The following is a 12,921-nucleotide window of genomic DNA, read 5'->3' as shown; positions in this document are numbered from 1 at the left end:
AAGACACAATATGTAAATCTATTAGCTAAACACGTTAGCAAAATGACACCATTTTCTTACTCCAACAGTTTCTTACTCCATCAGGTGCTATCACCAATTCGGCTAAACTAAGATATTGATAGCCACTAACCAACAAAAAAATTCTTAAGATGACAGTCTGATAACATATTTATGGTATAGCATAGTTTTTTTTTTTTAAATGTGCATTTTTCAGGTATAAATCACAGTTCTACATTGCAGCTGCAATCTGATATAGTGCTGATGCAGCTAGAACAATTACAGAGACCAACGTTATATAACTAATTACTTGTCTTAAAACATTTCAGAAAAAATACACAGCGTACAGACATTGAAAGCCCAACATCTGGTGAATCCAAACAATATTTCAGATTTTTTAAATGTTTTATAGCGAAATTAGCATAACTAGCTAATTAGCATAACCAGGCCAGCCAAAACCAGCTGGACGCGCGCGACCAGTTCACATGCACGACAGATATATGAAATAACATCGTAAATTGGGTCTTACTATTGCTGGTCTTTCATCAGAATGTTGATCAAGGTGTCCTTAGTCCTGATGAGTCGTTCAATCCATTCACAATGGCAACTTCCCCTCTTCATTTAGCCTGGGTACTGGTCGACTGGCACGGTCCATGTCCAAAGTTAAAAAACTCAAAGAACGGAACACGGCAAAACTCCCGAAAAAATTCTAATAATCTGATTAAACTATATTGAAAAAACATACATTACGGTGATATGGTCACATGTATCAAACAAACTTCGACACGGAGATAGTTTTCATCCGTAACGTCAGCATAACAAAAGACAATGCCACCTCTGAAAACGCGCATCTCAGAAACCGGAAGTTGTCGGTCACGCTAAAGAAATAGATCTTATTTCACGTCAGTACAAGATAAACAAAAAATTTCTCCTCTGACGTCTTCCAGACACCCAGAGGAAGAAGAAGGAAGTGTCATTCGGGTCATAGGTCGCGTGACCATATATAGGCAGAGCTTTGAAGCGAGCATACACATCTTGCAATCTTTTTCTGGCTCAGGGAAAGTGCTGTGAAATGACCTGTGTTTGACTCAGAGACTCAATTGGAACGGTTTTAGAAACCATAGCTTGTTTTCTATCCAATGCTATATGGTTATATGCATATAGTAACAGCAATAATTGAATAAGAGGCAGTTTAGTCTGTAGAGGCAATTATGCTAATGCGAAACAGCACCCCCTGTATTCTCAAGAAGTTAAACTATATTGAAAAAACATACTTTACGATGATATTGTCACATTTATCAAATAAAATCAAAGCCGTAGATATTAGCCGTCTATAACAACAGCTTTTCAGAAGCCAATGCGGAGTGCTTTCCGCGTCTTCCTGAACAAAGGAAATTGGGGTCCTGTCATTCCAAGCTCTCTCTTTTGACCATAGAAAGAGCTAGAGACCCCATTTCACCTCTCACAGCCTATTGACATCTAGTGGAAGGCGTATGAAGTGCATGTATACTAATAGATTTCAAGCAAAAGATTAGGGAGGCCCTAGAACAGAGCCCCGATTTCAGATTTTTCACTTTCTGACATGAAGTTTGCTGCAAAATGAGTTCTGTTTTACTCACAGATATAATTCAAACGGTTTTAGAAACTTGAGAGTGTTTTCTATCCAATATTAATAATAATATGCATATTGTACGAGCAAGAATTGAGTACGAGGCCGTTTGAAATGGGCACCTTTTCTCCAAGCTACTCAATACTGCCCCTGCAGCCATAAAAAGTTAACACAACATATATAAACCATTCATAGAATTCAGAATTTACATACAAATGTACATACAAATGTGCATTTTGCCCAGTCTCCTATTCTGTCTTTTTCCTCCACACTTATTGAGCAAAAACATGGTATCTTCATCATGGTATCTTTTATCCCTTAGCCCCCAGATAAGGAGGGAGGCCTACCCAAGCAGGTGGGCAACAAGACAGAGTGTGCCCTACTTGGCTTCATCCTGGACCTGAAGAGGGACTATGGCCCTGTGAGGGAACAGATCCCTGAGGAGAAGCTCTACAAGGTCTACACCTTCAACTCTGTGCGCAAGTCCATGAGCACGGTGGTGCAGCTGCCTGATGGATCCTTCCGCCTCTACAGCAAGGGGGCCTCTGAGATCCTGCTCAAGAAGTGAGTCTGACTCTCAGGCTGGAGACGGTCTGCCTTGTCTGCCTGCCTTGTCATGACAAGTAGGAAAAGTAGTTTCCCTGTGATTCACACATACAATTAAAGGGCTCTATTCAATCCGTATTGCTGAAGCTTGATAGAATTGTAAAGGTAAATTCCGATTGAGCCAACATATGCAGCATTTACCGTGAATGCAGTCTCCTCTAAAGCGAGAACATTGCCTTTAAATTTAAATCACGCTGTAATGCGGAACCTCCGCAATACGGATTGAATAAAGCCCAAAGTTGGATTTGATAGAGGCTACAGCTTTGATAGAGAAAGGGGTGGTAGGGGCCTCAAGATAAAGTGGGCCTTGAATGAGAATTGATGATCAAAACAAAATGACAAACATTAATATTGTGCCCTAACATACAGAGCATCTGTGTCCTGACTCTCTGTCTGTCAGATGCTCCTCCATCATGGCTGGCGGTGGTGATCCACGGGGTTTCCGCCCGCGGGACAGGGACGAGATGGTGAAGAAGGTGATCGAGCCCATGGCCTGCGACGGCCTGCGCACCATCTGCGTGGCCTACAAGGACCTGCCGGCCAGCCCTGAGCCTGACTGGGAGGACGAGGCTGGCATCGTCAGTGAACTCATCTGTATCACAGTGGTGGGCATCGAGGACCCTGTCCGCCCAGAGGTAACCAAGACCTTACGCAGAGGGATTCTCTATTGGGGTGCATTTGTTTTCAAAGATGTAGGTAGATTTGGAGTGGAGTTCTTCCACAGGGATGACAATTGCCTGTTACTTGCTCTTCATTTCAAGTGGATAATTCTGTTGAAAAATGTCTAAATAAGAACTTCTAAAAACCTAGGATTAGAGTGGGGAGAAGCTTGCCCTTATGGAAGGGCTGGCACAGTAGGATGACACAACAGGTTTTGTTATACTGTAGGTATATAGTTATAGGTATTGTAATCTCTCATGGACAGACACACATAACATAAATGGCACCGTAGCGTCTGTCAACAGACTGGGACTGACAACTAACAAGGTACATTGTTCCAGTGCCTTGATTTTTTGTCACTGATCATTTTGACAAATCACAATGTTGCAAGATTTTAATTCGGGTTTCCAAATGATAGGTTTTGTTATAGTTGTAGGTTTAGTAAATATTCAATAATTTCTCTGTAGTATCATGTACATCAGCTAGTAAGAGGGTGTGCCAAGGCTTTAGCAAAACTCTGGTGTCTTTTCTAACCAGGTCCCAGATGCTATCAAGAAATGCCAGCGGGCAGGTATCACTGTGCGTATGGTGACAGGTGACAACATCAACACAGCGCGCGCCATCGCTGCCAAGTGTGGCATCATCCAGCCTGGGGATGACTTCCTGTGTATAGACGGGAAGGAATTCAACCGACGAATCAGAAATGAGAAAGGAGAGGTAGAATTCATCATTCATGTATTGTTTGATACTCTTTTACTGACAAAAAATGCAAGTGCCCTGACTCAATTCATTAGCTTCAATAACTCAGTGTTACAAGACTCAACAGTTTCTGTGGATACCCCTATAATACAATCTTTATTTCTTACAGGTTGAGCAGGAGCGCATTGATAAGGTTTGGCCCAAACTAAGAGTTCTGGCTAGGTCTTCACCTACAGACAAACATACACTGGTCAAAGGTGGGTCAGAGAAACTCCACTCAAAGCTACAGTACTATTTTTGTAAACAGATGGTTAACCATGCATCTTTATAATTTCCAATGATAACTTTCTCTTCCTGCAGGCATCATAGACAGCACCGTATTGGAGCAGCGGCAGGTAGTGGCAGTGACAGGGGACGGGACAAACGACGGACCTGCCCTGAAGAAGGCCGATGTTGGCTTTGCCATGGTGAGTCATCTAAATGATGATGATGATGATGATGATGGTGATGACACACATCCTTAGTAATTTTAGTACATTTGGGGAGATATTAAATCCCATACTTAACGCTACATTTCACTAAATGTACCCTATGTATTTACAATATAGTTACATAGGCATGGTATGTACTTTAGTATTGTTACATTAGTACTTAGGGTACATTACTACTATGTAACTATCATGCACATAAATAGGTATTACTGACATGTATTGTTTTTTTTATGTGAGACCTGTGAATACTTTTCAAAGCAGTGTACATTTAAAGTGGCTATTTTTTTGTGGCTCTGTGTAGGGCATCGCTGGTACTGACGTAGCCAAGGAAGCCTCTGACATCATCCTGACTGATGACAACTTCTCTAGCATTGTGAAGGCAGTCATGTGGGGCCGCAACGTCTATGACAGCATCTCCAAGTTCCTCCAGTTCCAGCTCACTGTCAACGTGGTGGCTGTCATCGTGGCCTTCACCGGCGCCTGTATCACACAGGTACTCACTCCATCTCTGACTCTCGCACTCCACACCACACCACAATTCACTGTTGTGTAAATTCCAAATGGACCACTTACTGTAAGTAACTCACTAGGAAATGGTCAAAGATGTACACTACTGTTCAAAAGTTTGGGGTCACTTATACATTTCCTTGTTTTTGAAAGAAAAGCACCTTTTTTTGTCCATTAAAATAACATCAAAATGATCCGAAATACAGTGTAGACATTGTTAATGTTGTAAATGACTATTGTAGCTGGAAACGGCAGATTTTTTATGGAATATCTACATAGGCGTACAGAGGCCCATTATCAGCAACCATCACTCCTGTGTTCCAATGGCACGTTGTGTTAGCTAATCCAAGTTTATCATTTTAAAAGGCTAATTGATCATTAGAAAACCCTTTTGCAATTATGTTAGCACAGCTGAAAATTGTTGTTCTGATTAAATAAGCAATACAACTGGCCTTTTTTAGAATAGTTGAGTATCTGGAGCATCAGCATTTGTGGGTTTGATTACAGGCTCAAAATGGACAAAAACAAAGACCTTTCTTCTGAAACTCGTCAGTCTATTCTTGTTCTGAGAAATGAAGGCTATTCCATGCGATAAATTGCCAAAAAACTGAAGATCTCGTACAACGCTGTGTACTACTTCTTTCAAAGAACAGTGCAAACTGTCTCTAACCAGAATAGAAAGAGGAGTGGGAGGCCCCGGTTACAACTGAGCAAGAGGACAAGTACATTAGAGTGTCTAATTTGAGAAACAGATGCCTCACAAGTCCTCAACTGGCAGCTTCAATAAATAGTACCCACAAAACACCAGTCTCAACGTCAACAGTGAAGAGGTGACTCCGGGATGCTGGCCTTTTAGGCAGAGTTGCAATGAAAAAGCCATATCTCAGGCTGGCCAATAAAAATAAAAGATTAAGATGGTCAAAAGAACACAGACACTGGACAGAGGAACTCTGCCTAGAAGGCCAGCATCCTCTTCACTGTTGACGTTGAGACTGGTGTTTTGCGGTGACCCTAAACTTTTGAACGGTAGTGTAGGTAACGTCTACGGACATTCCAAACAAGCTTTAAAGCAAAATTATCTCTCCCTACCTCTCTTTCTCTCTCTTTACCTCTATGCCTCTCTCCCTGTTACCTCCCTCTCTCTGCCTGCCTCCTCCCTTCTCTCTGCTTCTTTCTCTCCCTCTACCTCCCTCGCTCCTTACATATCCTTCTCCATACCCCCTCCCTCTCTCTCCCCCCTCCAGGACTCTCCTCTGAAGGCTGTCCAGATGTTATGGGTGAACCTGATCATGGACACCTTTGCCTCCCTGGCCCTAGCCACTGAGCCGCCCACCGAGTCCCTGCTCCTGAGGAAGCCTTATGGCCGCAACAACCCCCTCATCTCCCGGACCATGATGAAGAACATCCTGGGCCATGCCATTTACCAGCTCACCATTATCTTCACCCTGCTGTTTGCAGGTACGCACAAAGGAGGAGGAGGTGCGAGACTGGAGACTAGGGGGGAGGGTAGGGGCCTGCAGATGGGAGTGGGGGATAGAGACTGGAGATGGGAGCAGGGACGGAGACTTTAGATGGGAGGAGGACAGAGGCTGGCGATGGGAGGAGGGACGGAGACTGGAGATGGGAGGAGAGACGGAGACTGGAGATGGGAGGAAGGACGGAGGCTGGAGATGGGAGGAGGGACGGAGACTGGAGATGGGAGGAGGGACGGAGACTGGAGATGGGAGGAAGGACGTAGACTGGAGATGGGAGAAATTATGGAGATTGGAGATGGGAGGGACGGAGACTGGAGATGGGAGGAGGGACGGAGGCTGGAGATGGGAGGAGGGAAGGAAACTGGAGATGGGAGGAGGGACGGAGACTGGAGATGGGAGGAGGGACGGAGACTGGAGCTGGGAGGAGGGACGGAGACTGGAGATGGGAGGAGGGATGGAGACTGGAGATGGGAGGAGGGATGGAGACTGGAGATGGGAGGAGGGATGGAGACTGGAGATGGGAGGAGGGATGGAGACTGGAGATGGAAGGAGGGGCAGAGACAGGAGATGGGAGAAATTACGGTGATTGGAGATGGGGGGGACGGAGACTGGAGATGGGAGGAGGAATGGAGACTGGAGATGGGAGGAGTGACAGAGACTGGAGATGGGAGAAATGACGGAGATTGGAGGGACGGAGACTGGAGATGGGAGGAGAGACGGAGCCTGGAGATGGGAGGAGGGACGGAGACTGGAGATGGGAGGAGGAAAAGAAGCTGGAGATGGGAGGAGGGACGGAGGCTGGAGATGGGAGGAGGGACGGAGGCTGGAGATGGGAGGAGGGACGGAGACTGGAGATGGGAGGAGGGATGGAGACTGGAGATGGGAGGAGGGACGGAGACGAGATGGGAGGAGGGACGGAGACTGGAGATGGGAGGAGGGAAGGAAGCTGGAGATTGGAGGAGGGAAGGAGGCTGGATATGGGAGGAGGGACAGAGACTGGAGATGGGAGGAGAGACGGAGACTGGAGATGGGAGGAGGGATGAGAGATGAGACTGGAGATGGAAGGAGGGACGTAGACTTGAGATAGGAGGAGGGACGGAGGCTGGAGATGGGAAGAGGGACGGAGGCTGGAGATGGGAGGAGGGATGAGGGATGAGACTGGAGATGGAAGGAGGGATGGAGACTGGAGATGGGAGGAGGGACGGAGACTGGAGATGGGAGGAGGGACAGAGACTGGAGATGGGAGGATGGACGGAGACTGGAGATGGGCGGAGGGACGGAGACTGGAGATGGGAGGATGGACGGAGGGACGGAGATTGGAGATGGGAGGGACTGAGACTGGAGATGGGAGGAGGGACGGAGGCTGGAGATGGGAGGAGGGACGGAGACTGGAGAAGGGACGGAGACTGGAGAAGGGAGGAGGGGGGGGACTAGAGATGGGAGGAGGGATGGAGACTGGAGATGGGAGGGAGGGTCAGAGACTGGAGATGGGAGGAGGGATGGAGACTGGAGATGGGAGGAGGGACGGAGACTGGAGATTGGAGGAGGAACAGAGACTGGAGATTGGAGGGACGGAAACTGGAGATGGGAGGAGGGATGGAAACTGGAGATGGGAGGAGGGACAGAGACTGGAGATGGGAGGCGGGACAGAGGCTGGAGGTGGGGGAAGAGGAAGGGAGGGTGTAAGAAAAGGCATTAGTGAGGGACAAAAAGGTTTAGCTTGTAGCGTTTTACATGATCATTTAGTATACCTTTGCTTGGAAGTAGGAAGTATATCTTTAACTACATGTGACTCTATTGTCCGCTTATCTTTTTTGTGTTCCTCTCCATCTCAGGAGAAAAGATCTTCAACATTGATAGTGGACGCAACGCCCCTCTGCACTCTCCCCCCTCCGAGCACTACACGATCATCTTCAACACCTTTGTGCTCATGCAACTGTTCAACGAGATCAATGCCCGTAAGATCCATGGTGAAAGGAACGTTTTTGACGGCATATTCCACAACCCTATTTTCTGCAGTATTGTGCTGGGGACTTTTTTAATGCAGGTAAGAGGACCATAAGCGTTTCCTTCTTATACGTTCAGGGATGGGCAACTTTGATGGGGGTGAGGACCACAAAAAATATAAAAACTCATCATGAGGGGCTGTAGTTGCTCACAGGTCTACGTACCCACATCCATACCCCTCTGCTATTCTAAATCGCAACAGTAAATTCAGACCCCGCATGAGTTCCGAGGGCTTTCAAAAGAGGAGCATGCGGCCCACAAGCCGCCAGTTGCCCATCCTTGCTTTACATTATAGCAACACTAGTAATGTTATTCAACCATGTCATATACTGTACCTAATAATTATTCCTACTTAATTATTGTCTCACAGGATATGTTGTGCTAACCAATGGCAACCACTTTTTGTGATCAAATCTCTCTCATCCTGTGTCTTGTTCTGTACAGTTTGTGATTGTGCAGTTTGGGGGGAAACCTTTCAGCTGCACACCACTCAATGTGGAGCAGTGGCTGTGGTGTCTGCTCGTGGGAGTAGGAGAGCTGCTGTGGGGACAGGTACTTATGCTGGAGTTAATGTGTAAATGTGTTACTCAAATTGTGGTTCTACAGTGGTTTTGTGTCAAGAACCAATTAAGGTCTTTGACATAGACAAACCCACATATCCATAACCTAGTCTTTAGTTGGCTTTTACACAGGAAGGACTGCCTAACATGCTGACCAGACTGCACGCATGTTGATTTTGTCCACCCACACCAGACGCGATCAGGACACGCAAGTCCTGCCTCTCCCATCTCCTAATTGTTTTTTAGGAGCCTATACCCATGTGGGTGATTGAAAGATGAACTCAGGTTCCCACTCCAGTCCAGTTGGTAGTGATAATGCACCTTAAATTTGGTTGCCAACCGCCATATAAAGTCCAAAGAATAAGAAGAAGCCTGAAGGAGGAGAGATTACTAGAAACAAACTCTGTTTACCCTTTTTTCTGTGGATTAATTGTCGGTGTAGAGGACCTTGTAAAATAACAACCCAATGTTTATATCCGAGGACAAATTAGCTAGCAAAAGCAAGCTAGCTAGCTAAATTGCCATAAATGTTTAATGCTTTTCAACCTGTCTCCAAATTAATATAGTTGGTTCAGAGTTAGTTTTGATATTTCAACCTGCGTGTCCTGATCGTGTCTGGTGTGGGTGGACAAAATCAACATGCGCACGATGGCGCACGCAGACGTCTGGTCAGCATGTAAGACCCACCAGACCGAAACCCTTTGTTTTACAAGTTGTGTTCTTCTCCTTGTCAACTAACACTGACCCTGAACCAAACAGCTCATCACCACGGTACCCACCAGCCGCCTGCCCTGTCTGAAGGAGGCGGGTCATGCGCTCGGTAAGGAGGAGATGATTGATGATGACATGGCAGATGATGAGCAAGAGATTGACCATGCCGAGAGGGAGCTGCGTCGAGGGCAGATCCTCTGGTTCAGGGGCCTCAATCGCATTCAAACTCAGGTACAGTGCATTGGGCTCCACAATTCCCTGTCCCTTGTCTTTCTCCAACAAGGGCTGTACTGTAGTATGTATTGTACTGTCCTATGAAGAGGAGTTTTTTTTTGCTTGCTCGACTCATCTCTGTTGATTTGTGTCTCTCTTTATTCACCTTTTGATGCCTTAATTCATTTCACCACAATTAATTCCTTGTTTTTTTTTTATATGATATGAACCAGTGATGTGAACACATCACATAATATTCTCATTCAAAAAAGTTCTATTTTATGCAATCTTATTTAAAATACACTGGGTTTGGATCATTCTGTCAGATACCAAAGACGTTTTCCTATACAGTGCCTTCAGAAAATCTTCACACCCCTTTACTTTTTCCACATTTTGTTGTGTTACAGCTTGAATTTTGTGGATCTGCCCTACACACAATACCCCATAATGTCAAAGTGGAATTTTGGTTTTATAGATTTTTTTGTATTAATTAAAAATGAAAAGCTGAAATATCTTGAGTCAATAAGTATTCAACCCCTTTGTTATGGAAGCCTACATAAATTCAACAGTAACATTGTACTTAACAAATCACATAAGTTGCATGGACTCAATTATGTTCAATAATAGTGGTTAACATGATTTTTTATGACTACCCCCAGTTCTGTAACCCACACATACTGTACAATTATCTGTAAGGTCCCTCAATCAAGTAATGGTTTTTCAAGAACAGATTCAACCACAAAGACTAGGGAGGTTTTCCAATGCCTTGCAAAGAAATCAAATCAAATTTTATTTGTCACATACACATGGTTAGCAGATGTTAATGCGACTGTAGCGAAATGCTTGTGCTTCTAGTTCCGACAATGCAGTAATAACCAACAAGTAATCTAACCTAACAATTCCACAACTACTACTATATGTACATAAAGATATATGAATGAGTGATGGTACAGAACGGCATAGGCAAGATGCAGTAGATGGTATAGAGTGCAGTATATACATATGAGATGAGTAATGTAGGGTATGTAAACATAAAGTGGCATAGTTTAAAGTGGCTAGTGATACATGTTTTACATAAAGATGGCAAGATGCAGTAGATGATATAGAGTACAGTATATACATATGAGATGAGTAATGTAGGGTATGTAAACATTATATTAAGTGGCATTGTTTAAAGTGGCTAGTGGTACATTTTTAATTTCCATCAATTCCCATTATTAAAGTGGCTGGAGTTGAGTCAGTATGTTGGCAGCGGCCGCTAAATGTTAGTGGTGGCTGTTTAACAGTCTGATGGCCTGTTTTAGAAGCTGTTTTTCAGTCTCTCGGTCCCTGCTTTGATGCACCTGTACTGACCTCGCCTTCTGGATGATAGCGGGGTGAACAGGCAGTGGCTTGGGTGGTTGTTGTCCTTGATGATCTTTATGGCCTTCCTGTGACATCGGGTGATGTAGGTGTCCTGGAGGGCAGGTAGTTTGCCCCCGGTGATGCGTTGTGCAGACCTCACTACCCTCTGGAGAGCCTTACGGTTGTGGGCGGAGCAGTTGCCGTACCAGGCGGTGATACAGCCCGACAGGATGCTCTCGATTGTGCATCTGTAGAAGTTTGTGAGTGCTTTTGGTGACAAGCCGAATTTCTTCAGCCTCCTGAGGTTGAAGAGGCGCTGCTGCGCCTGCTTCACAACGCTGTCTGTGTGGGTGGACCAATTCAGTTTGTCCGTGATGTGTACACCGAGGAACTTAAAACTTTCCACCTTCTCCACTACTGACCCGTCGATGTGGATAGGGGGGTGCTCCCTCTGCTGTTTCCTGAAGTCCACAATCATCTCCTTTGTTTTGTTGACGTTGAGTGTGAGGTTATTTTCCTGACACCACACTCCGAGGGCCCTCACCTCCTCCCTGTAGGCCCTCTTGTCGTTGTTGGTAATCAAGCCTACCACTGTAGTGTCATCCGCAAACATGATGATTGAGTTGGAGGCGTGCATGGCCACGCAGTCGTGGGTGAACAGGGAGTACAGGAGAGGGCTCAGAACGCACCCTTGTGGGGCCCCAGTGTTGAGGATCAGCGGGGTGGAGATGTTGTTACCTACCCTCACCACCTGGGGGCGGCCCGTCAGGAAGTCCAGGACCCAGTTGCACAGGGCGGGGTCGAGACCCAGGGTCTCGAGCTTGATGATGAGTTTGGAGGGTACTATGGTGTTAAATGCTGAGCTGTAGTCGATGAACAGCATTCTCACATAGGTATTCCTCTTGTCCAGATGGGTTAGGGCAGTGTGGTTGCGTCGTCTGTGGACCTATTGGGTCGGTAAGCAAATTGGAGTGGGTCTATGGTGTCCGGTAGGGTGGAGGTGATATGGTCCTTGACTAGTCTCTCAAAGCACTTCATGATGACGGAAGTGAGTGCTACGGGGCAGTAGTTGTTTAGCTCAGTTACCTTAGCTTTCTTGGGAACAGGAACAATGGTTGCCCTCTTGAAGCATGTGGGAACAGCAGACTAGGATAAGGATTGATTGAATATGTCCGTAAACACCATCCAGCTGGTCTGCGCATGCTCTGAGGACACGGCTGGGAATGCCGTCTGGGCCTGCAGCCTTGCGAGGGTTAACACGTTTAAATGTTTTACTCACCTCGGCTGCAGTGAAGGAGAGCCCGCAGGTTTTGGTAGCGGCCGTGTCAGTGGCACTGTATTGTCCTCAAAGCGAGCAAAAAAGTTATTAAGCCTGTCTGGGAGCAAGACATCCTGGTCCGTGACGGGGCTGGTTTTCTTTTTGTAATCCGTGATTGACTGTAGACCCTGCTACATACCTCTTGTGTCTGAGCTGTTGAATTGCGACTCAATTTTGTCTCTGTACTGGGACTTAGTTAGTTTGATTGCCTTGCGGAGAGAATAGCTACACTGTTTGTATTCGGTCATGTTTCCGGTCACCTTGCTCTGGTAAAAAACAGTGGTTCGTGCTTTCAATTTTAACGCGAATGCTGCCGTCAATCCACGGATTCTGGTTTGGGAATGTTTTAATCGTTGCTGTGGGTACGACATCGTCAATGCACTTTCTAATGAACTCGCTCACCGAATCAGCATATTCGTCAATGCTGTTGTTGGACGCAATGCGGAACATATTCCAATCCGCGTGATCGAAGCAGTCTTGAAGCGTGGAATCAGATTGGTCGGACCAGCGTTGAACAGACCTGAGCGAGGGAGCTTGTTGTTTTAGTTTCTGTTTGTAGGCTGGAAGCAACAAAATGGAGTCGTGGTCAGGAGGGCGGGGGAGGGCCTTATATGCGTCGCGGAAATTAGTGTAACAGTGATCCAAGGTTTTACCAGCCCTGGTAGCACAATCGATATGCTGATAGAATTTAGGGAGTTTTGTTTTCAGATTGGCCTTGTTAAAA

General features: G+C 45.9%; 1 protein-coding gene across 8 annotated transcripts in view; it reads left to right on the top strand.

Moving 5' to 3' along the window:
- LOC129860913 (plasma membrane calcium-transporting ATPase 3-like) overlaps positions 1-12,921 on the top strand; it is a 50,676-nt gene that overhangs the window by 26,421 nt on the left and 11,334 nt on the right. For all 8 annotated transcript variants that reach the window (XM_055931826.1, XM_055931829.1, XM_055931827.1 and 5 more), the window contains 10 exons: positions 1,929-2,170; positions 2,613-2,847; positions 3,410-3,589; positions 3,741-3,828; positions 3,932-4,038; positions 4,364-4,555; positions 5,814-6,027; positions 7,880-8,091; positions 8,496-8,603; positions 9,371-9,553. In XM_055931826.1, the coding sequence (XP_055787801.1) occupies positions 1,929-2,170; positions 2,613-2,847; positions 3,410-3,589; positions 3,741-3,828; positions 3,932-4,038; positions 4,364-4,555; positions 5,814-6,027; positions 7,880-8,091; positions 8,496-8,603; positions 9,371-9,553 (1,761 nt within the window). The remainder of the gene's footprint in view (positions 1-1,928; positions 2,171-2,612; positions 2,848-3,409; positions 3,590-3,740; positions 3,829-3,931; positions 4,039-4,363; positions 4,556-5,813; positions 6,028-7,879; positions 8,092-8,495; positions 8,604-9,370; positions 9,554-12,921) is intronic.

The sequence above is a fragment of the Salvelinus fontinalis genome, chromosome 8 (assembly GCF_029448725.1).
Source record: "Salvelinus fontinalis isolate EN_2023a chromosome 8, ASM2944872v1, whole genome shotgun sequence".
Taxonomy (NCBI): Eukaryota; Metazoa; Chordata; class Actinopteri; order Salmoniformes; family Salmonidae; genus Salvelinus; species Salvelinus fontinalis.
The sequence above is the reverse complement of the archived record's forward strand: the minus strand, read 5'-3'. Positions and strand labels throughout refer to the sequence as shown.